This window comes from Dermacentor andersoni, chromosome 7 (genome assembly GCF_023375885.2).
Source record: "Dermacentor andersoni chromosome 7, qqDerAnde1_hic_scaffold, whole genome shotgun sequence".
Taxonomy (NCBI): Eukaryota; Metazoa; Arthropoda; class Arachnida; order Ixodida; family Ixodidae; genus Dermacentor; species Dermacentor andersoni.
The window spans coordinates 120,759,375-120,784,471 of record NC_092820.1 but is presented as its reverse complement, the minus strand read 5'-3'; the positions used below and the strand labels follow the sequence as shown (position 1 = coordinate 120,784,471).

At 47.0% G+C, this 25,097-nt stretch overlaps 1 protein-coding gene across 1 annotated transcript in view; it reads left to right on the top strand.

Annotated features, from left to right (window-relative positions):
• The window catches only part of LOC126534689 (uncharacterized), a 75,576-nt gene that overhangs the window by 29,841 nt on the left and 20,638 nt on the right, over positions 1-25,097 (top strand). Inside the window, exons 10-20 of the mRNA XM_072289513.1 lie at positions 239-419; positions 2,211-3,194; positions 4,387-4,557; positions 5,615-5,911; positions 6,729-7,005; positions 12,658-12,693; positions 13,953-14,086; positions 15,527-15,732; positions 18,464-18,640; positions 20,118-20,291; positions 21,700-21,876. Of these exons, the coding sequence (XP_072145614.1) occupies positions 239-419; positions 2,211-3,194; positions 4,387-4,557; positions 5,615-5,911; positions 6,729-7,005; positions 12,658-12,693; positions 13,953-14,086; positions 15,527-15,732; positions 18,464-18,640; positions 20,118-20,291; positions 21,700-21,876 (2,814 nt within the window). The remainder of the gene's footprint in view (positions 1-238; positions 420-2,210; positions 3,195-4,386; positions 4,558-5,614; positions 5,912-6,728; positions 7,006-12,657; positions 12,694-13,952; positions 14,087-15,526; positions 15,733-18,463; positions 18,641-20,117; positions 20,292-21,699; positions 21,877-25,097) is intronic.

Below are 25,097 nucleotides of genomic sequence, written 5' to 3'. Positions count from 1 at the left end.
GTAAATGTGTGATTATAAAGTGCAGAGGAGGTTATCACCAGGGTGGTGGGCTGACAAATAAATAATTATGCAATATATTTTGAATGATAACACATTAAAGTTGACGGAAATGTTTTTGTTACTCTCACAGCCCTGCCCCGATGTAGTAGCAGTTTTATGATCAAGATCATGCTTCGTAGGATCACTTTCATTACGCTCAAGACCTTGTGATACTAATGCTGGATGTAACTCATTCCAGATGAAGTGATCCTCCTGGGAGGCTGCAAGGATTCTAAGCATGGCTGCTGTCCTGACGGCATGACGCCTGCTGGTCCCAGCTTCACGGGATGTCCCGAGGTTACTCCTGTCGAAGGTGGCTGCAAGGCTACAAAGTTTGGTTGCTGCTTGGACGGTGTGACCGCGGCATTTGGGCCGTTTAGGTTAGCTTACCTCTTTTGTTCGGGGATTTTATTACTTCTGTCACTTCTGCTGACACTTCTCGCAGGAGAGCCCTCTTGGTCCATTTTTCAAGAGACTGTGGAAAAGTGACATAGCAGCCAGGAAAATGTAACAGTGAGGAAGGCTCAAATAGCCACAGAAGTGTCAGAAACGGCTCTGAATGGCTGCAAGTGCAACTATTAGATGTCTCGACTCTCATACTGCGACAGGGACATGGCTCGTGCATGTGTGTAAAATAAGGGACCCGTATGACGTTTCGCTACACTGGCCCACTTCCTGTCATGATAAGCTTCACTGCAATATCTTGCGTATGGTTCACCGCAAAACACGCCTTTATTGCGGTGAAACTGATTAAAGAGAACTGGTTGTTATGCAACTCAATTACAGGTCCACAAATAAATGTAACCTTGTGCTTGGAGAATTTGGCCTAGTGCGCATGGTTTGCGATAGGTTTTAACCGATGCACACTTTTTAGGGTGCTCCGGCAATGGCTGTGTGCACATTTTCTCTCGATCCTTGTGCAGTGCCTGGCTTGTGCAGCTTCTGTCACTTATCGCAAACTTCGATCACTTGTTGCAACATACGCTTGTTGCAATGTGTGAGAGCGAATTTTCCTCTGCATAACTAAATTTTCATGACTGCCGGGTCAGTGCCTCCTTTACTAGATGCCTGCCGCGTGAGCTGAGAAGCTGGCTCTTGCCCCTCTCCTCTTTACTCTTCCCCACCCGGGTTAACCCGGGTCGGCTGCGAGCGCTAGCTGCGGTGGCCGCTGCAAGCCTAAATCACGTAGCCTAGCCTCCGAGATTTTAGCAGCGTCTGTTGCGATCCCGTAGTCACAGGACCCGCGGTCTCTCGTCAAGCCATTGGTCGAGCGCGCGCCAGCCTAGTAATCGTCACTTCCTCCGCAACAGGAAGTGGGTCGGCTGCGAGCACCGTCTCTCCGCGACTACCCTGAACTACGGGAACCTCCACTCCAGTGGGAAGGCTAGCGACGCGGCAGGCATATAGTAAAGGAGGCATTGGCCGGGTCCAAACACAGCGTAAAATATGCGAGAATTACAGAATGGCGACGCATCAAACGGGATCATAATACAGGGGAATAAATGAGATTTAGATTGGAACATCGAAAATGCAATGTAGAAGCCAATAAAACGCAACAGTGAGGAACGTATCTATGGGTCTCCACCATATAACATCTGTTGCACGCGAACTTGTTATAAGCCATGAAATAATGGAACTTAACGCAAATGATCCACGCAGTCTGAAATTTAAAGGGGCAGGGTGCTATCACTTATGTTACTATATTGCAGTGATGATACTCTCTGCATGCATTGTAGATTGAAATACTGAAGAAAAAAAAAGGAAAGTCAACCAGAAGGCCTGTTACAAGTGAATGTTTGCGAGCTTCTGTAGTTTGGCAAAGCAACACAACAATTTTATAAACAAGTTGTGTCCATGCGTGAAAAGGCAGCGCATAAAAAGAGAAAAGAAAGTGATGTAAAGGGAAGAGGAGAAGAATGATTACTAGGCGATGGTCACTTTGTTGTTTGTGCTTGCCTTCAGGTCTGAATAAATATCTCCCACGTTTGTAACAATATCGTCTAGTCCCAACGCTTGGCCTGTATCCCAGGAAGTCATACGTGCTTGCAGGTGAAGCGCAAATCGCAGTTCATTTCATTTGTATGCGTTTATATATTCGTGTTAGCAATGTATTCAATCTTATGATGTACTCCTTAATTACCAACTTATGGTCTCCTTATTTCCACTTCCAGGAAGGGCTGTCAACAGCATTCACTCTGCAATGGTACGGAGTTTGGCTGCTGCCACGATGGCAAGACACCAGCTGAGGGCCCCAACAACGAGGGCTGTCTCATGGTCACAACTGACGCAGCCCTTTTTGTCAACTGCAGCACAGCTGAGTGGGGCTGCTGTCCCGATGGCATCACGGCCGCCGAAGATGTGAACAAAACCAACTGCATCGAAGTCATGGCAACCAAGGTCATCCCGTGCGCCGACTCTCAGTTTGGCTGCTGTCCCAACAACATGACTGCAGCGGATGGTCCCGGTGGACTCAACTGCACCAAGGGCTCGCGCACGGAAGAACCCTGCCATGGAACGACGCACGAATGCTGTCCGGATGGCTCATCTGTGGCCCAGGGACCGAACAATGAGGGCTGCCCACCCTACTTTCAGGTTACGCCGGTAGCCAATTGCTCTCTGTCAACTCACGGCTGCTGTGCAGATGGCATGACTGCGGCCGCAGGTCCGGACGGGCTTGGTTGTGAGGACGAAGTCGAAGGGAGCGGGACTGAAGCAATCGACTGTGAGAACACGTTGTTTGGCTGCTGCCAAGATGGCAGGACACCGGCAAGTGGTGCGGGATTTGAAGGGTGCAGCGACTGCAGCAACACCACCTTTGGTTGCTGCCCCGATGGCGTGAGCACTGCGACGGGTGAGGCCTTTGAAGGCTGTGCGGAAGGCTGTGAGGCCACCAAGTATGGCTGCTGCCAAGACAAAATCTCACCAGCTGAGGGACCTGACTTTGAAGGGTGCGAGAACTGCACGGAGTCGCTGTACGGGTGCTGCGAGGACAATGTGACCTTTGCTCTGGGGCCTGACGGCGAAGGTTGCTGCGTGGCGACTGAGTTTGGCTGCTGCCATGACAATGTCACCGCGGCGACAGCTGACGGGTGCATCTGCAACATAACAGCACATGGATGTTGTCCTGACAACGTTACTGTTGCATTGGGTCCCAAGTATGTATGCCACTACTTGCGAGCTCGACAACCTCATTGCCGTGGCCTGGGCATCATAATTGCGAATACTTGGGCTTGCTCCTTCAGCATTATAATAAATCATAGTGCAGTGAAACACACAACAATAGCGTCTGTGCCGTCTGATGCTCTGATGTCTGGTGTAACGTTTTTGGGCTGTCTCTTGTTCTGACATTGTGGGTGTCTCTTTGCGCTATGGTGTACCATAAGGTCCGAGTTTGTTCCTGAGAGTAAAGCAGAGGTTAATTTGAGCTTGTTGCTTAGGCAGCAGTTGCTAAAACAACCAATCGTTCAATACGTATGCACTAGTTATCTTTTGTTTAGCTATGAGCTCTGTTGGTCCGATGAGGATGTTAGAAGCACTCAGCAGTCGATTTAAGCATCGAATAGAGCTGCAGCTATCTCTTAGTTTTTTAGTTGAAAGTTCGCTATCAAGACTGATTACTTTGCTTGTTGTTAATCTTTTCTGCTAATTGGGGCAAATGTACGGCGCTCAGTGACTGAAATGTGATACTTGGGCCGTATAGTGGCCAGTGCTTTTTAAGCCACCGGTGAGTGCTGGTTGATGGCTGATGGGCTGAATGGAGTCACAATGCATCACAAAGACTTTCAAACTTTCAAGTGACACAAAAATGGATAATCTCAGTGTCCCCAGTGCCTGTAGATGGCACAAAAAGTGCCGACAGCTATGCGCTTCCAGTATTACGTTTCGATCGCTGAGCACTGTACTAGTGCTATGTATGTAGCCACCTTGCATCGTCTTTTAGCTTATAGATCTGAAAAGCACCTTGACGCAATTAACAAATCCAAATAAGGGTTCATTACAAATTGAATTTTCGTGAAGACGAAGGCACGTTTAGATTGCCTTTTAGTATATAGACCTTGCCATTGCGCAATGGAGAATCTTGCCGATACATTAGTGCATCCTCATTCTGAGTTTACCTAAAGAAAATGTATGTGTCATTGATAGCACATGCTTCTGTAACCTAATATCACTTCCCTGAACTGTCCAGCAAAGAAACATAAGAATGTGTTGCTATGAGTGCGGGTAAATTTGCATGAGCTTAGCATAAGAAAATACGAGTCATTTTAAACCATTGTACACAGTCTTGCTTTTGATGGAATGTCTGAGGGCTTCGTACTAACGGAATTTGATGTCACGCCGTCCATCCAGCTTCGAGGGATGCACCTGTGAGCACCTTGTTTTTGGTTGCTGTCCTGACAAGAAGTCGCCGGCTGAAGGTCCCGACTTTGAGGGGTGTGTCATCTGCACCAACACGACCTTTGGATGCTGTCCCGATGACGTCACTGCAGCACTGGGACCCAACTTTGAAGGCTGTGAAGGGTACGAGAGCCCAATTCACTGTTCTCGTGCCCTGTTGTGGCATGTGGTTGTCCTAATGACACTCAGTGTAGGAATGTGGTGAAGACAGAGCAATTAACTAAATATAAACGGGAAAACTTTATTAAGCAAACTTGTGCCCACAAAGAAAAGAACTAAATAACCCTGTGTCCAAAATTGTGACAGGCATGGTGAACAAATCTGAACAGCTTTCAGCCAGCCGTTGCTTATGCATGATGCAGAAGTTTTTCAATGACCCTTGTACTGCACGGTGAATATTCATGAAGAAGCTGTTCATTGCAATGTTCATTGGCACGTGGCAGGGAGGAGGGAAATGAAGGCACATGCACATCTAAAATAATTTTGAAGCCGAATTAGTATTCTATGCTGTAGGGTTCTCACCCGTGTTCTTGGGACAAAGGAACGACAACACAGTAGTGCAAACAGTCACAAGGGCATTTATTGCACCTTTCATCGACTAATGCCTGCTAGCCGAGTTGCTATCCACAAAACATGCCGCTGGGCGCGCGAGAAATCGCGGAGGTCCGACTCACCGCGACCGGATAACGAGCGAATATGTTCGATCCATGCTGGACACCAACGCCTGGTCGTTCGCGCGTACGGTCACGCGAACGGTGGCACGTTCGAACGATCGTGTTCGTCCATTCCGGGGTAGGCCTCACGAGATGGTCTCGCAGAAGCATGGATCGGCGCACGCGCAGAACATCCGCACCGCTTGCCGATTCCGAGCCAAAAAGGAAGAGCCTTCTCCTTTTCGCGCCCAAGTAACCCCGCTGTTAGGTGGCGTTAGCACAGCCACAGTGGCGCCATCTCTCGCAATGCGCTTCAACCACACCGACTGCCCCGGGCACCATGCCACGTGGCGAAGCCAGATAACAGGACGCGGCAACTATGCGGGAAAACAACATATCAGGGGACGCGTGTGAGTCGCGCATCCCCACAACGCAGGTTGACGCATGCAAATTTCTATCAGTGAGTGACAGGTAGCACCTCATGAAGAAACGGACGCTGAAAAACTTTCACTATTCTTTGCTCGCAGGTACGAGACCAACTGCACAAACACCACATTTGGCTGCTGTCCCGACGGACTGGCTCCAGCTTGGGGCATTGGCTTCGAGGGGTGTGACAACTGCAGCGAGTCGCTCTACGGATGCTGCGCAGACAACACTTCATTTGCCCTCGGCCCAGACGGCGAGGGCTGTTGCTTCCACACCGAGTTTGGCTGCTGTCTCGACAACAAAACGGAAGCGCAGGGACCCAACCGGGCAGGCTGCAGCTGCCATACGAAGCCACACGGCTGCTGCCCTGATGGGATCGCCACTGCTAGCGGCCCCAGGTGCGATCAAAATGAGTGCCCTAGTCTCAAGAAAATGCTAACTTGACTGTGTTGGCTGGTGGACACTTTTAAGCAATAAAAGAAAGCAGCTTTTATTAAGGCACACAAAGCATAATGTCTTACGGCAAGGGTCTGTCGCAGTAAAAAATTTAATGGTACGAAAAGCAGGAAGCACATGTTGTGTTTACTGGTCATACGGCATTTTGGAGCAGAGATATGGGGCCATATTCTTGGTCGATCACTTTTGGGGACGCTTTCACTTTTGTGGGTGCTTTCAGGTTTGCGTGATATCACATCCAATCTGATATTAACGTTATTTATTTTTTTCTTCTTTTTCATTTTCTTTTATGTGCATATTTTTTATCTTCTTTCCATGCTTCTCCTGTTCCTTGACTGATGAAACATATGCACATCATCTTTTTCACTGTAAACGGTATTTAGACAATGGACTGATCTTGTTCGTTTCTTTGTTTGCTTGTCATGCTTTGGATGAATTGTGGCTTGTGAGGGAGACACAAATTAAAGAAGTTAGCGGTACAACAGTGATGACACTACTTTAACAAAATGACACCAAATACAACTATGAATGCCGTGGCCTGTTGATGATGACTGCGGCATGACAGCGATGGTCACATGACGACTACACATCGTTGACTAACATCCTGTGATTCCGAAACACAGCATTCTCAAGATCATTATAACAGTCTCTTAATGTTTCAAGAAGTAGGGGACTTGTAAATGCTGTTCACAGTCATTGAGTAAAATGAATGAAAGAGTGACTGATGTCTGGAATTTTTTTTTTCCTTTCTGCTCTCAGGTACTACGGATGCACATGTCACAACTATCCATTTGGCTGTTGCCAAGACAAGCACACACCGGCCGGCGGTCCCAACTTTGAAGGGTGCATCTGCTCTCGTCTGCTGTACGGTTGTTGCCCAGACGATGTCACTCCCGCTGAGGGTCCTGACATGGCAGGCTGTCCGTGCCAGATCACAGAGTTTGGTTGCTGCCTTGACCAACGCACTCCTGCCCGCGGACCCAACCTGGCCGGGTGTGGCTGTGACACCATGCCTTACGGCTGCTGCCCTGACCAAGTGAGTGAATGAGGCACTTATCATTGTGTGGCCACTAGTGACAGGCTTTATGGGCGCATATCTGATTTGGTGGCATGTTAGCAAAGAAATAAGCGGTGGTCCCTGGCCATGGCGTTGTGCTGAGTTGCATTGCATGACCAGTACGTCCGGGCCATGGTTTTCTGAGGAAAGAATTGGGCATAATGTTTTCTTCAGCCGAACGCTCAAAACGCAACGTAATCTGCGTCGCCTTTTAAATTACGCAGACTACATCATGTGCATCTAGAGTTCACTTCTGACAATGTAGTGAAGGTGTCCGGTCAAAGGATGTGTTCCTTCAGCGGAATGATTTGTGACATAGACAGACATAGAAACAACAGAACAACCGCTAAGCTACCAGCAACTGGTTTATTTCCAAAAAAAGGCAAGATGCTTCAGAATAACCAATAAAAACGATGCAGACCAAAACCTTCGAGCCCAAACCAACTAGCCCAACACGTCACCGTTACTGCTTCAGGTCAAGCTAGTAGATGCACAATAGCACACACTTTTTGTAAACAAAGCAAGGACAGGAATAGAGCTTTACAGACAATGCAGCCATTGTATCTTGTCTGACGGCACTGTGATGTTGGGGGTGATATACCCTTCGCCTTCATTAAGGGGGGACGTAGCTTTGAAAATCAACTTCCTTATTTCTTCATGCATTTTTATGAAAATTGGCACAAATGTTTAGAATGTCATCCTAATGCTTCCATAAAAGTTTCAGTGATATCACGAGAAAATTGTATTGAATTCTAATAAGCAGTATTTTTCTGCCTCGAACTTTCTGGAGAGCCCGGGGAACCTAAAAAACGTGATAGAAGGCTTGTTAAGTATTGCCTGCGTAGCTAAACGCATGCTAAAGGTCATGACATTCTTTTTTTCTCGCAACAAATTTTTTGGAGTGCCATTTTTTATGTTACTTTCGCATCATACACACTTTCGGGGTAGACAAATAGCCATATCGTAAACTTACAAAGGGTCAAGATAAGAAAGCGAGAATGTCACGACCTGCACTGTAGCCCAAGAAATGTGTAAAAGAAAAACGGAGTCAAAGTATGTTAAACGGTAACAAAGAAATCAGCTCCGTAAACTTACCAGAAATGCAAGAGTACATGTTGAGAACACGGCCCTCGAAGTTTCACCTTCTCTGCAGTTCTTTAAAAGGCACCAAATTTGCAGTCTTTCGAGTGTTTTGTGATGTACGGCTTCTGGTACATGTGGCCTCTGGTCTGGTGTGCCTTCATTCCCCCCCCCCCCCCCCCTTTTTGTATGGCATTCTTTGCGTCTGCTCTACAAACAGCATGGTGCCTGGGTTTCAAACCGAGGTGGATAACTCCGTGTAGGCATGAATATAGTTGCAGTGTTGTACCTTCAGGCTGCCTGATTGATAGCAGTCTCCAGTACAACCAGGGAGGCATTTTTTTTCCTATTTTATAATTGACCTTGTTACTGAATGAAAGCTCTGAGTGTCAGTAGCCTTCCCGGTAATCTTCACCTGGCAATGGCTGTGAAACTTAGGATCAGAGAGCCTGTGATAGATATAAAGCTGCTAGGTGCTTTCCAGAATTGTACTTTTGTGCGATGCCTCGACCCCTTCGGCAGCCAGGTGTCTGTGCCAGCTCAAGGGGCCTAGTAAACAGAGCTCATGATGAAGTTCTCTTTATAAAGGGTAAAGGGGCGGTATGATAGATATTGTTACGAGCTATTGTGACAATATAATAGAGTGAATGCGCAATATGCTTGGTCGCGGGTCCGAGGTGCCAATGCACAAAATGCCTAGCCGCAGATACAAGGAATCGACACTCGATGTGCCTAATCGCGCAGTCCAAGGTGCCGACGCATGAAATTCCTAGCCGTGCGCTCGAGGAGTTGACATTCTATGAGCTTATTCGCATAGTCCGAGGTACCGACGTGCAAAGTGCCTAGAAACGGGCTCGAGGAGTCAACATTCGATGTTCTTAGTCGCGCAGTCGGAGGCGCCGATGCACAAAATGCTTAGGCCTAGGGCCCGAGATGTTCGCGCGCGATGCGCTTGATCGATGGGTCAGAAACCCCTATGCGTGAAATGCTTAGCCGCTATGCAAAGATTGCGTGCGTGATGTGCTTAGTCATGAATTCTAAAACACCGCATGCTGAAAGGCCTAGCCGCATGTCCGAGGATTCCGCGGGCAAATCTTGGTCGCGAAGTCCGCGTCGCCGATGCTCGGAATGCATAGCCGCGGGTCTGAGATGTCCACAAATGTAGGCATCGGCCACGCTACTGCAATGTACACGTAGGGCCCGTTTTGACACGTCGAGATTATGGCGAGTGGAGGCTTCCAGACTCGCGAGGTGCAAAGAGCCGAGCAGACGACGCGAGCGCCAGACCAATGGCGAATGGCACTAGAGTCACGTGGCGGGCGCGGCCAATCGCAGATTCCGGCGCAACCTTCAGTCATTTACTTTTTGACGTGACAGCGTTAAGGAGCTCGTACTGCAGAAAAGCCGGTGTCGTCGACGTCGGTGTCGGCGGCGTTGGCCGTGAGCGAAAAATCCCGTAAGGCAATTCATAAATAAAAAACAACTTGCAAGACGGGCTGGGTGGGAATCAAACAAGGGTCTCCGGAGTGCGAGACGGAGACGTGACCACTCAGCCTCGAGTTCGATAGTTCAAAGCGGGACAAAAGCGCCTCTAGTGAATGCGGTGTTGCCTTAGAAACATGCCGTAGAAAGTTATACTGCGGTGTATATCGGTAATTATGAGCGTGTAAATTACTGAAGTCGCAGTTACACGAGTAGCGAAGTACCTTTCTGCTACGTTTCTTCTGCGCACACGCAGAGCCATCTTGCGGCAAACACAGAAGACCCCCTCCTCGGAATGTGCGGCGCTGCCCCAACACGTGGCTTGCCATTCGCCCCATGATCGCGTCCGGCTTCACGGCGCGTCGCGGCCCGGCTGTCCGTGCTGATCACGACGTTTGGCTCGCGTAGATCGTTTTGAGTGGGCGGTGCGAACGGGGTGCGATAAAACTTTTCCATTCCACTCTTGAAGGCGAATCTTAGGCGTCCTCCAATTTTTGTGTGCTTGTTTCTGTACGGAGGAGAAAGCTGAAGTGGCAAATTTGAAGACTGAGAAATGCACTTTCCAACAAAACCAAGATGGTGGCGTTCGGTTGCGCCGTTCCAGAGATATGGCTTGAAAAACGCTGTTCTTTCTTGATTTCTGCGAAATTTCTTGCCGCCTTGGCTGATAAAACAATTTTTTTAGAGCGCTTCTACGTGGTTTATAGGGATGATATTTCGGAATCAGATAGAAAAAGGGGTATAGAAACTGAAAATGTGATTCTCAAGCAATTGATTTTTTTGGCCATTTCTCGCGATGTGAAAGCTGTGTCCCCCCTTAAGCGTATTGGAGTACCAGGAGTATCACAGATGACACAGCACCTTTCTTGGCAGTGTACAGGACGTTGTTGTATGCCTCCTTGCGTAACAAAAAATAAAAGCCTGCAGGCTGACCAGGATAACTTTCGGTTAGCCTGGAATGTGAACACGCATGCAACAGCATGCTTCTGGAAAATTCGAAGGCTGTAGTTGCAGCCAACTAGCCTGTGGTTGCTGCTGTTATAAGACAGATATATAGTGAAACTGCTGTAGTATTCAGAGTGGAGGTGTTGCACGACAGTTTGCAAATGAAAATAATCTGTTGGGCTACGCATAAATATTATGTGAAGATACAAAGCGAAAGCTACATCTCAGTAAAGGAGAGATTGAAGTGATCATATGCGACATCCCATTGCACTATTGTGGACAAATAAAACAAGAATGTGAAAATATTGACACAAGATGGTTTCAAACTACGCGCACCAGCTGCCTCCTACGGTGCGAACTTGTGGCCCTTTCCAAGGAGTCAGCACTTTCGTCAGTTTCCTGGCAAGCTCACTACTTATTACCGAGTAATCTGCACCTGTATCCACTAACGTTTTCACTTCGTAACCGTCAACAAACACACGTAAATCGGAAGCAACGTCGATCTCACGGCAGTGATGTCTAAGACCCTCGTCGTCTCTCGGAGTCATCGATGGAGGTTCTTCTCTTTTCGCGTCGGCAGCAACCTTCCCTCCTGATGTCGCTCACTCTAGCTTTCCCGACGCGGGCTCTGTGAACGGCGTCTTGGGGAGCTTGACGAAGGGTGGGGGCTTGGTGACCGATGCCTCAATAGCCCTCTTGATCGAGGTAATCTTCGATTTCAAATGGATGCTCCCCATTTCTAGGGCAAGGTGCGTTCACCGGAAAACCACGAAGACCTGCCTGGCGATAGTGGCACATTCTGTACAGGTGGCCAGCCTCACCACAGTGGTAGCAGGGGGGTATTCGGTCAGATGTGCGCCATACATCAGCCTTCCTGAATCTTCTCTCGGCTGGCGGCAGCGTAGTTCGAGGTATCGAGCTATTCATAGAGGAAGTGGCGGCGACGTCAGCACGTCCGGGAGTTTGCCGCAGCACATCGGCATATGAGACACTCGGTTGGCGCAGTCCTGGCGCTTGGGGCTGCGCACTGAGCTGTGGTTCCCGGACCACCTGTCTGACCTCTGCAGGAACCAGGTCTGCCAGCGAAGAGGGCGTTGGAGCGTTCTGGTCAAGCCGTAGCCTCTGAAGCTCTTCTCGCACTACAGATCGCACAAGCTCTCGTATGACCTCCACGCCGTTTCCGAAGATCGCTGGAACTGCGTCTACAGAGGTGATGTTCGTTTTCCGGTTGTACTATCAGCGTCAAATGAAACTTGAACAGCGGAGCGCGTGGCCCAAGCATGAGTGAAGATATAGTGCGCGCCGTCCAGTCATCACCATTGACAGGTGTGCACATCCAGTTTGGCCGCACTGCGCGATCCCCCTCTAGTGAGATAATTTCGCTTCTCTGCTGGTTCTTACATTTGAAAGTGAGAACATAAAAAATAAAATAAAAAAGAAGCTAAAATATTGCAGCTTACGGCGACTTTTTTCGCACAAATTGCCGAAACCACAAGTGCTGTCGGTGCGAACAGCGGCGCGTGTGGTGCAGTTTGCACCGTCATCGCCCGCGCCGCGCGGGCGAATCTATCTTACGATGACGGTGCAAACTGCACCACGCGCACCGCTGTTCGCGCCGGAAGCACTTGTGGTTTCGGCGATCTGTGCGACAAGACTCGCCGTAAACTGCAATATTTTAGCTTCCTTCTTAGTTTTTTCATTTTCTCACTTTCAAATGTAACAACCACAAGAGAAGCGAAATTATCTCAATAGAGGGGGATCGCGCAGTGCCGCCAGACCGGATGTGCGCGCCTGTCAACGGGTGATGACTGGACGGCGCGCACTATATCTTCACTCATGCTTGGGCCACACGCTCCGCTGTTCAAGTTCCATTTGACGCTAATAGTACATCGTTGATCGCTGTTGCAACGTGCTTTCCATTGTTGTCACCTCCGAACGAAACTCAGCGACAGTGCATGGCGGGCTCCGAACCAACCCTGCAAACAGTTCCTGTTTTACGCCCCGCATTAGATGGCGCAGTTTCTTGTCCTTGTTCATGTTCAGATCAGCTCGGCAGAATAGGCGGGACATGTCTTCTACACACATGACCACGCTTTCGTTGTTCCGCTGGTTTCTTGCTTGCAGGGCAGCTTCGGCCCTCTTCCTGTGGTCGGTACTAAGGTAAGTTGCCAGCAACTCCTATCGGAAAGCATCCCACAACACAAATGTCTATTCGTGGTTTTCAAACCACGTTCGTGCGCTGTCCTCTAAGTGAACTACACGTTTCGTAGCTTGCGCTGTCTGTTCCATTCAATGAATTCAGCGACGCACTTAATGTGTTCCAGCCAGTCCTCTACGTCTTCAAATGTGTCACCGTGGAAAGTCTCTGACGTCATTGGTGAGTTCACTACGGTGTGAGTTGGCGTGGTTTGAGTTGTCATCTCGGTAGCGTTTCCGCTAGCAGATGCTGACGCTCCGATAGAACCCGGCAAAGGAAAAAACTCGGGGGGCTCACCACGTAGGCGACGACTGCTGCATTTGTGAACAGAAGTCACTTCGATGGGTCCAAGTCGCCGTGAGTCCGGGCTCCTTTCTCCGACTCGAGAAAGGCTTGAAATCATACCCAGCACCTCCACCAGATTTGTAACACACAGTTGAGTGACGGTGCCTTAATTACTTTATCTTGGGCGAACTTGTGCCCGACAAACAGCTAAACGAGAACCTGACTAGAACGGCCACCATCTTTTTGCAAGAGTCCCGCAACTCTTCTTCTTCCCTCGTGTGTTGCAGTGATGGCACGTTGCTCCGATTGCACGTGCCTTGCGAGCCCGTGTTGCCCGCTTCACTGCGGCTATCTTTGGAAGGTAGCAGTAAACAACTGGACGGATGCAGGAGGCGGCTGGCACGCGTAGTTTGAAATCATCTTGTGTGAATATGTAATGCCTGTTATGAACAATAACTTGAGAGTGATAGTTGCCCAAGATAGTCTGGACCTGAAGCTAAGCATAGCAAAAAAATGATGCTTATGTCACACTAAGTAGCAAAAGATGAGAAAAACAACAACAATGCATTCTAGTTAGCTCTAACTAATGTTATCACTTGCCCACTGTAGTGCATGCTGTAAAATGCTCACAGCAGCGTGCAGTAATCCAGGCTGAGCTTATACATTGATTTTGCAGTACCCTTCTTATATTGATTAAGTATTGCATTGGGACCTAACACACATTTTAGTGCTTTGCTCTCTCTTTTTTTTGCTGCGATTCAGAGTGTTCTGTTAATTAAGAAGTGTGAATTAAGGCTGGCATAACTCTTTCCTTTGGTTTACTACACACTTAAGCAAATATCAGAGCTTTGTTCATGGTCTTGCTATCTTTTTAGTGTATTTTCTTATCGTGCCCAAATATTCAGGGTGTGTTCATGGTCTTGCCCTCTGCTATTAGCGAACACCGGCCCGCGTACCTGGCTTTGGTGGCTGTCCATGCACAGCGATGCCATATGGCTGCTGCCCCGACCAACACACTGCTGCCACAGGACCAGATGGCAGGGGCTGCGAGTGCGAGAAGCTGCTCTATGGGTGCGTCTTGTCTCTCTTGTCTGGAAGGCAGAAGCGCTAGCTCAGTTCACGTCTCTCGTGGTCAAACAATGGTTGCAGAAAGAAAAAGGCACATGCTGGTGCTGACCGGCAGCTGTACCCCTAGTTTACACGAAGCAGTATAGTGATGAACTGGGACGGATGCTGACAAAGGTGAAAAATTAGCATTGAAAAAAAGAAAAAAAAACAGCTGCATCAGTGACATGAAAGTCTTGTTCACAACAGCGAGTATTAGTAAGGCTCTGGCGTGGGATCCAAAATGTGAAGATTTTATTAATTTTTTCCCACCTTGTTTTTATCTGGGACACACGTGAGTGCTCATGTGTGTCATCTGCTGTGTATCGTGTTCTAAAGCTGTTTTTTTTCATCCAATAGACCGATTTCATCGAGTTAAGAGGGCATTCGCAATCGCACTGCAAGTCCCAGGATGACAGTAGCTCCTCGCCACATTTGCTCTATTTGGTTTCAAGGCAACATTGAGGGCAATGCTGAGGACAATGACATTGCGACTTTTTCCAGTGAATTTGTAAGGGGAATTTGGGGTGTGTGACTCCTCGACCCCTCTTATATTATAGAATTACTTTATTCTCACCCCCCCTGCCTTTTGGTGTTGAGTGCTTACCGGGCTTCATAGTTGCCTTTCAGCCCACTAAAGCACGTTTTTCAGATGTAGTGGTGTAGTGAAACTCGTAAAATTACTCTACTAAAGGTACTCAATGCTCAAGCCATGTACCCTGTGTAAGTATTCTTTGATTTTCAGCACCCTGCTCCCAAAAAATTTGCCAGGATGTATTGGTGTTCCATGTGGTTTGCAGAGTTTGTTTTTATATGTCACCAACATTGAAAGTTTTCAAAACGCCAAGTCTGAGAAAAAGAAAAGAAACATCATCACTGCCCAGGAAGCTGCCTCTGAATCAAGAGGTGCAGTTGATGCTCCTCTGCAAAATTACTTCACTTCTCATCAAAATTCTCAGCGGAATGGTTAAGTAGCAAGGAAATTGACACACTTTATTGTGAATTATGCGCTCTAAATGCTGTTGGAGTATCTCTGTATCACAAGTATTCTTTCTCACTCCATATCACACGAGAGCCAGCTTATTTAACTAGCACATCGTGTACGTTGCACAGGCCATCCAAACACCTTGACCCTGCCGGGAGCCTGCACAAGTTACATTCTTGCAGCCATTTCTTTTTTTTCTTAACCATTCAAGACTGAAACGAGCTTCCTAAACTGCAGCGACAAGTGATTCGGCAGGCTTGCTATGCGGTGCTATTACGACTCATGCTTGTTAAATTGTCGTCATCAATTTTGTATTTTACATGCTCCACCAATTGTGTAGTGTCCGGTGGTGGGACCCTTGATACATGAATGAATGAATGAATGAATGAATGAATGTATTGTGCTGTGTGTGTATTGCCCAGCTGCTGCCCCGATGATCTCACACCAGCCACAGGCCCCAGCCTGACTGGCTGTACGTGCCACCATTACCCTTACGGGTGCTGCCCTGACGGACAAACTCCTGCTCGAGGTCCTGAATACGATGGCTGCACCTGTGCCATGACTGCCTACGGTTGCTGCCCCGACGGGGTCACTGCCGCCAGGGGGCGCAATTTCGAAGGCTGCCAAGGTACAACGTTCGTATCTACCCCCAACGTCAGCGCCAGTAAAACCCGTCTTGATCGTACCAGTCGTGCTGATTAGATGACATGCCATACCCGAATGTCAACCTGTATGCATGAAACATATAGACCTTGTGCACTACCATGTGTCTATCATGCCAACTGTCTTACACCAACTAGCCACCGTTGAAGCACTGTACTGCACAGGGTCAGGGCTTGTAAGTCGCATCTCACTATAATGAAGTTGCACCCATCATGAAAGTGCCTTCAATGTACCAAACATTTGTTATAAGCATATGTTTGTTAAACTCTGATATCTGCAAGAAACATTTTGGATTTATTTCTTTGTACAGTATAACCTTGGGAATATGAATCTCAAGGGGTCGTGTAAAATATTTGTACCACCCGAGATTCGTACCACCAAAAAAAAAAAAAACAAATGAAATCAGAATGTTAAAGAGCCAGAAACTCATTTTTAGAAATTTATTCACAATGCAAGAAGTCCGGGATGTCTTTCTGGGTTTTCGTCTTTGCGAGGATAGAATTCTGGTCATGCTCGTGCCAAAGGAATCACTTGTATATATCAAATTCTCTATTATAAAAGTTTTGGGTGCCTTAGCTAGATAACCTACCAGTACTTGTGCTTTTGCATTGATATTTAAGAGAGTGGAGGCATTCTGAATTATCAGTTTTTCTGCATTGCTTCACTGTGAAGAACAAGCTATGTAAGTATGCATGCCTGAGTTTTCTGACGTAGCCTTGTGCAATAGATCATAGGGCTTTTTGTTATGCTTGACATGCAAGCGAAGGGACACTTTGTACATCCACTGAAAGCCTTTCCTTCTTTTTTTCTTGTTTTTCCTGTGAAATACAGTAAGGCACTACTGCAACTAGTAGTACTACAGGGTGTGTACCAACCGGCAAAACCGGAAATTCTCAGGGATTTTGAGTAGTCTGGAAAAACTCAGGGAAAACTCAGGGAATTTGTGCATCTCCCAGGGAAAATTAGCTGTAATTTTATTGAAATTGTCAAAAGTTGCGGTAATGCTTGCTCGAGTAACAGACAGGAGTAATGAATCCTGTTTGACGCCCTCTCGCCGACTGGCGCCGTTGCCAGTGTGTAGTCAACGACCGACTTTCAGGATTCCCAATAATTTGGACGGCTTCGCGGCACCACCACGCACCCCATAGAGTCAGTGTATCAGAACGTCTGAAATTTCGGATGCAAGAACTCTTCGCCGTCCGATTTTCCAGACGTTTTGCCGTGACTGCAGGTCATAAACGGCATTAACCAAAGCCACCACTGCTGCCATTTTTATTACCTCGCCACCTCGAACTGGCGCTCTCGCACGCAGATCCACTGGCAGCCGTAGCCACCACTACGGCAACGCTAGGCCTAGCTGCTTTGACATTCGCTATGGAAGCTTCTTGCCGTTGTGTGCGGTGTTTTTTATTGAAAGAATTCGCCGCTGTCAGCAATGGCATGGACTCCGCCTTTGTGGTCCTAGCGATTGGTTTAGAAGCTTGAAAAGCACGTAGCGTTGCATAATGCCGGTTCCCGAAAGTCAGCTTCGCCTCTCTATAGAAATGTTACTTGGCGAAGCATACGCAAAAGTATTGCTGTGAAGCATAACAAGCGTGGAAAGGGGCTATGCCACGGGACACTGTTTATACACGCATGCACCCGGCATTTCCTGTCACAGTACGAGCACCGATATGGCTAACACGTGTACCGAGAGGCCTTCAGAGCGTTTTCGAATGTTCCTGCGGTGGTTTGAGCCCTTAAGGGCAGTGAATCACATGTATTTTTTTCTAGCTGGCTGGTTTTTCGGACGTTTTTGCGGCTCCTAGGGGTTCGAAAAATCGTACGTGGACTGTGAAACTGACCAAGAAGATGCCTTGAATGGTCCATGGGGCAAACGAGTGGTGGAAGGAGGACAAGAACAGAAAGTACCTGCGCACTGATGAATGAATGGGAAAGGAAGCGTGCTGCCGCCGATTTGAAGGACCTTGAGCTCAAAAAGAAAGTTTTGGCCTGATGCCGAGATGCAGGTGTCTTTAAAGTGTGAAACACAACACTGAGGCGACGTGCACGGGATGAGAGTATGTCAGGATAGTTCAGGCTGACTTATGAGCTGTTCAGGAGAATCTCAATGGTGAGAAAGTTCGGGCCTCATACCACTGAGCTTGCTATCAGTTGATAGGAAGAGCTGATAGTCGAAAATATTTCCTTTTGTATGAATCTCCTTTTTATTCGTATTAGGAATGTCAGACTCGATATGCTTACTAGAGAGTGACAGGATCTGGCGATATGGTTTCAGCCCATATTGACATAAAACATAGTTCTGCATCACTCAGGGAATTTTGCAAATGCCCTCGGGGAAACCTGGAAAACTCAGGGAATTTGGAAATGTCAGCTTGGTAGACACTCTGTACTTGCACTGTTATACTGCTGCTGCTACTAATAGTGATTAGTGTTCGTCTAAATGTTTTCACAGATTCACCTAATTCTCAATCTGCAATTGAAGGCTGATGTATGGGGTTCACCCAGGGAGGTCCTGCACTGTATTTGTCATTCCTGATGGCCAGGGGCTAACTGTGAGGAAATGTTATTTTATTTGTGTACTGTGAAAACTGTTGCAGCTGTGAATGCGTGTTTGCCTATAGTACCAATCACAAGGCTCTGAGATTTTTATCTACACTCGACTCGGATACAGAAAAGGTGCACGATTCTTTCAGGTGTGTGTGGCCTACCCGAAGAGCGTGGTCCCTGTCACAACTATACGGTCTACTGGTTCTTCAGCGTCACCGATGGTCGCTGCAACCGTTTCTGGTACGGTGGTTGTGAGGGCAATGGAAACCGGTTCAACTCAGAGGAAGAGTGCAAGAACACCTGCGTCACACCTGAAGGACCTGGTGAGGAAAGGGGTCAAGGCATGGTTGAGGTCAAGTGAAATACAATTATTGTAGTTACTGGTGTAAGGCCTGCTCTCATTTAAGGCTTGCATCCTCACGTTGGAATGAAAGAATTTTGACAAAAACGTTTTGCTAAGCATGACATGCATAGCCCTGTCCTGGTAATTTACACAAGCTGCTACTAGGTGGCACTAATTACTTTCCTTTTGACAATGGCATCATCTTCATTATCATGATCATCATCACCATCATGTTCCATTGGATCACACAGCATAGATCCAGTATGCTTTGACAGTATCATCCATGCTGCGGCTTGTTTAGCTGCACGGGACTTTCGGGTGCATGAGAGGGCATTGCTACAAGAAGTATGCCTGTGGATATTGTACGCACGGCCTGTATTTTCATTTGAGACCACCATCAGGAGCATCAAGGGGATATGAGTCTCAAACAGTAGGGATAGCACAAAGGACAACCAGCTTTGAGAAGGCGCCAGTGAGGCGAGCTCATCAAATGACAAGGGCAGTGGAAGCCACAAGCAGGATTGATTAAACCTTTTCATAGTCGTAACAACAGCGGTTACATTATTCTGCATAGCTATCAGAGCGTAGTTTGAGGCTTCACTAAATAGCCATAACCCTGCCTCCTGTAATGCTCACACCTATATAAGATGTGCCAAAAAAAGGCACTGGCCTAATAAGATGAGTAAATACGGTATCCTTATGGATGCTCTTAGGCAGCCATAGGCTTTAGGTATGGGTATGCAAAATTTCATAAACAGGCTTCTCCACATGTTTGTGTTGTCTCACAGAATATGACCAATCTCACACTCATGGCACTGTTCAAACTGTGGGTCATGGGCAAAGAGCAGGGAAAGAGTGAGTAAGTAAGACCGGCAGAGTGTCTTAGTAAAAACATATGGCAGAATAGGACCCCCCTCTTCAAGTAATAATTGTTATCTGTGCTGGAAAGGGTAAAACAGGTAGGATTACGGGGGCATGGGAACTAAAACTGCATCACCAGGCTCGTTCCCATGAGAAACTTGAGAAGCGAGTCCAGCTTAGCTTGCTGTGCTGAGAGGTCTAGAGCTTGGGTGCACCCATTCGTGGGACATCATCAGGCGGCCATATTGTGTTAGTCCCACGATATGTACGGGGAAGCGGACTTGCAGAATTTTGCGCATGTAATGTATGTTGACGTAGTTTCGTTGCATCATGGCTGATGGCAGCGACACCACTTTGATATAGTCATGCTATGATGAAATATTCATTCCGAGTTTTATTTTGAAGTGTGGCATGTATTGTACCATTATGCTTTATGCTTTTCACTAGGAGACCAGGATGGTGCCAGTGCACGTATCCATGTTTCTTTTCGTGTAACACTTGCAACTGCGTTCTTGACCTATCACTGACTAGTATATGTAGTACAGTGTAACATGGACTTTGAGTCATTGCGGGTGGGTCTCCTAATCTTATCGCAGATGCCTGCCTGCTTCCAAAGGTGATTGGTACGTGCGACGGCCAGTACCAGCATTGGTACTTCGACGCGACCACTCGCTCCTGCGAGTCGTTCATGTACGGAGGTTGCCTCGGAAACAACAACCGCTTTGCCAGCAAAGACCTGTGCGAGCAGACCTGCCTGCACAAGAAGCTTGGCAAGTATTTTTTATTCAGACATATTCAACTTCCTCTCCTACTTCCTCTCTAATTGTGTAACAGGATGTGCGTCGACCACTGCTGATTGACGGGTGAATCAGCGAGGGTCTCGGGAAAACTTGTGTGCACCTTTGCCCAAGCTGCAAGGTGTTTTACTGCAATAGCTAGGAAAACTCTAATTATTAAACAATTGATTTGTACGTACTGCACCAGCCTCAGGTAGAGGCCGTGGCAAGAGCTGTGTCGGTATAACGGTCTACACTACCTATTGATATAGTAGATCATCATCACCAGCCTATATTTATGTCCACTGCAGGAAGAAGGACTCTCCCAGTTATCTCCAATCACCCTTGCCTTGCGCTGGCTGATTCCAACTTCCACTTCAAATTTTCTGATTTCATCACCCCACCTAATTTTCTGCCATCCTCTACTGCGCTTCTCTTTCCCTTGGCACCCATACTGTAACTCTAATGGTCCACTGGTTACCTGTCCTACTTATTACATGGCCTGCCCATCTCCGATTTCTCTACTAATGTCAATTAGAATATCAGCTATACCCATTAGCTCTCAGATCCGCATCATTCTATTCCTGTCTCTTGACGTTACACCTAACATTTTTCATTCTGTTGCTCTTTGTGCAGTCCTTAACTTGTTCTCGAGCTTCTGTGTTAACCTCCAAGTTTCAGCCACATGTGTTAGCACTGGTAGAATGCAATGATTGTATACTTTCTTTTTCAACTACAGTGGTAATATAGATAGTTCATAGTTAAGGGAGATCACACAGACTAGAAAAGAAGAAAAAAAGGTGGGACAAGGAGGACAATGGAATGAAAAATTTACTCTATAGTGACATCACAACATGTTGTTAATGGCAAAAACCTGTACCACTCCCGGACACTGCAGAAGGGGCAACTATCTTTCAATAAACACAATCTGTCATGAATGCAAGAAACTGGAGTACCTACTTATTCGTAATGTTGCAATCATATTAACAGACTTATAAACATACATGCATAATGACAAAAGAAAAAGCACAATCCAAGTGAATACTCATGAAAATCAGAAGATTTAACATGACTAGACATCTTGCAGGGAAGCATTTTAAAAGAGGGGAAATGGAGGGGCTATCTACGGTCTTGATGGGAAGCGAGTTTCACCTTATGATCACCGGCTAAAGCAAAGGCTGCATTGCTTAGGAGCTATGAAGTTGACCTTTGCTTGGTGCCAGTTTTGAACAAGTGTCATTAAAGAAAATACCGACTCCTTTTTATCACATGCTGGAGCAGTTGAGGCTTCATGCTGCTGTGGTTACTCGGTCGACAGCTACCTGTAGAGGAAAGCAAAGGTCCTTGAGTTAGTACTCCGTTAGAGAGTTACCGACTTGTAAACTTTTCCTTTTTTTTTCAGACCCATGTGAGCAGTCGGCAGCACCTGGACCATGCAGGGGTTCGTACAAGCGGTTCTACTACGACCGGCAGGACAACCAGTGCAAGCGGTTCAAGTATGGTGGTTGCCAGGGGAACGCAAACAACTTTGCCTCAGAAGAGGAGTGCTCAGAACGATGCGTCAGGCTTAGCGGACAGAGTGAGTCCATGTGCAGTCAGGATTCAGATTGAACAAAATGTTACGAACACCCTGATTTACCAAGGTGGTACAGTGATCTCCCACCCACTTCCCCATACCCTCGCAGGTTTAGCAAAATTTTAAACTTCACACAATTTGCTGCACCCTTCCACCTTGAAGACAGTGCCGGACTTGCGGTTTTCATTTTCCTAGATAAGGTCAGTTCAGCTGAATTTAATTTAATCCATTCGCTTTTTCAAGACAATGCAGTTAATACCAGCACACAAAACCTTCAACGCCTTGATGTGCCACTGGGAAACCTGTTATTCAAACTGTAAATGAAAAGGACAAAGAGAATTACATTAGAAAATGCACGCGACTTGCACATTTGAATCTCAAAAACATTGTGACTTGCCTGCAAAATTCCATTATTAGATTCTCGCATTTTGCTGCTGAGCAGAATGCCCCAAGTTGTGATCCCCAGCCAAAATGCTCGTGCACAGGTACGTACCTAGGGGAGGGCCTGGCCCCTCCCCCTACCCCAATATTAGGTGCCATGCTTCCCCTCCCTCCCATCCACACCACCACTTCTCACACATTTTCCTAAACTAAAACGCCACAAAATCAAGCTTGATACTTGACAGCTATTGGCTGGTCAACGTTTTCCGGCCTCTTTCACTCCTTTGGGATGGTGGTAGTTATCGGCATCTCCTGGGGTGTGAAGGCCAGTTTTCTCATTGATCGGCGCCCGTGCGATTGGCTCGAGATGCGTTCACTTGTCACCATCTATTGCAACGGTCACACGCCTCGCTGTTCCTTCGGTAGTTCAACGTTCTTTGTTTTGACTCATACAGAGACCAGGAAAGAGATTCAGTTCGTAGTAAGCTGGTCTGTATGCTCTTGGAACGTGTTGCGGCGGGAGAAAACGCCAGCTGCGTTTAAACTTTCTTTTTGCCTCATTACTTCTTCGAGTGACGGCTCGCCGTGACGCTGGCAGATCCTCAGAACCGTATACCCATGATAAGGGTTAGAAAGGTGGAAAATAAGATCATGCCAAACAGTGTCCGTCATCAAACCCTGAAATAATTGTTAAACCCATAAGCAATATGAATATCACCCGTTACCTCGTTTGGTTTTACCCTACTTGTACAGCACCTCTCGCGCAAATTGACAACTGGAAACAAGAGTCGCAGGGAATTCGGAAATTACGCAATATACTAGGGGAGAGAGCCAAGGCAACAGCCAGACAGGAAGGAAAAGGAAAAATTTAGAAATTTAACCAGTGTTTGTGAAAATGTTTATGAATCAACATCTTATTATTTAAGAAGGAAGTAGAGAAAACACCGCTGGAAGTGGAGAATGATTTCGTGTGTTTAGAATGACGCTTCTACGGTTATCAATCGAGCCACCTGACATAGACACTTCTCTGCTTTGCTTGCGTGTTTTTTTTTTCTAACCTCCTGCGGTGGGTGCCATACGTCTAGAACCGTGACGTCCGGCGCTCTACGTGGTTGTACGGGACAAATGGAAACGCATCGTTAGGCAACTTTCACAAATAAAAATACGAGTCGGTTTTGGTACTCGGCAGAGCAGTAAATGAGGGATTCAAAAGAAGTGTGATTGTACCGGAAGTATATATTTATCTATAATGCTTCCAGATCTAATTCAAATAACGCTACTAGAAATCTTTATTTGAGACTCGCTTGTTTGGTTCTTGGTAGTTTTCTTCTTGTGCTTCTTTCCTGCGTGAGTTCATTTGATGTGGTTCCTTGTTTGTCAAGTAACGTAGAGGTGCATCTCACAGGTGTACCTGTGACATACACCTTATTTCATTTCTTTTTTGCGGATTTACTGGTCTTTATGGCAAACAGTGGGCATCGTTCATGTTTGTACTAGTAAAGGTGTGCCCCCTCCGCTCCTCATTTTCGTAGAAAAGATACCTTGGGTGCCCCCCCCCCCCCCCCCGAGAAAAAATCTTGGGCGTGCACTTAGGTTTAAGTGTGCATTAGAGAACCCTTAGAACTTTAGAAGTCCTTGACACTTGCCAGTCTGACGACTGATACATCAAAGACAGCGAAACCTCTAGTTCTATAAGTCCTTCTGAAGTACTAGAGGTACTTCTGGTACTAGAGGTTTGCTGGCTCGTGGCCTCGCTCGAACACAGCCGCAGTGACGGCTCCCATGGAGGCTCCATTACAGCACCACGACATCAGCTTTCACTGCTGCAACTGTACAAACTTCTTGCTGGCCTACAGGGTGGAGCCAGTATAAGGCGACAAAAGAAACAAAAATTATAAATTTCTGTTTAAAAAAACTGCATATAATACCGTATTTACTCACGTAATGGTCGCACTGGCGTGATGATCGCACCCCTGAATTTTGTCGTCAAGATTCGCTCTTTTTTATTTCCCGTGTAATGATCGCACCCTGAACTTGCCGTAGCGATATGTCGTGTGCCAAGTCTAGCTAATAATGATCGCGCTATCCGTCGAAGGCTACGCGAACGACTCTTCAAGACAAACCAAGCGGTCTGCACGCATCAGCCATTCTCAAGCAGATGCCCCATTTCATTCGTTTCATCACTTTCCGCACTTCCATGACAAAAAAAAGAAAGGCTACAACCAAACTCACCTTTATTATGTGTAGGCTTTATAATGGCTATGAACAACAACAAAAAAGGCGTCTTTCGATTCTTCTTGTATGCACCCGTGGGCACGCAACAAATCGCGAGCGGCAGCGATAGCAGCCACATTTACACTGATACGTTAGAAGTGTACCCTATTCATACTTTGACGCTTGTAACACGGCTAAGATAATCGCCCACCCTAAGCGGAAACGTGCTGTTAGGAACATTTTAAAGCAAACTTGTGGCTTCTGCAGATGTTGTGTTGTGTTTACATTTCATATCAACCATGCTGTTGCACGCTGGTTTTTGTCCTACAAAAACCATTGTGGAACTCCCTTAACAGCTTTGCTATAAAACACCTGGTGTGCGTGCGTGTATGTAGTTACTTAGCATGCAAAGCAAGTTTAATGACACTTACGCCACTTGCTCTGACTGATCAGTCAAGCCCGTAACGGTCCTTTGTGTTTGTAGCATAGTGACATTGCCTGATTGTAAGGTTTGACAGTCAAAGCACACTTGTCGACACTGGGTGAGAGTTACCATTGAAAGCGGCACTTGACTGCAGTACAAATTTATTGTAGTCACAGCTACACTTGGCTCCTTGTGATGTTTGTGT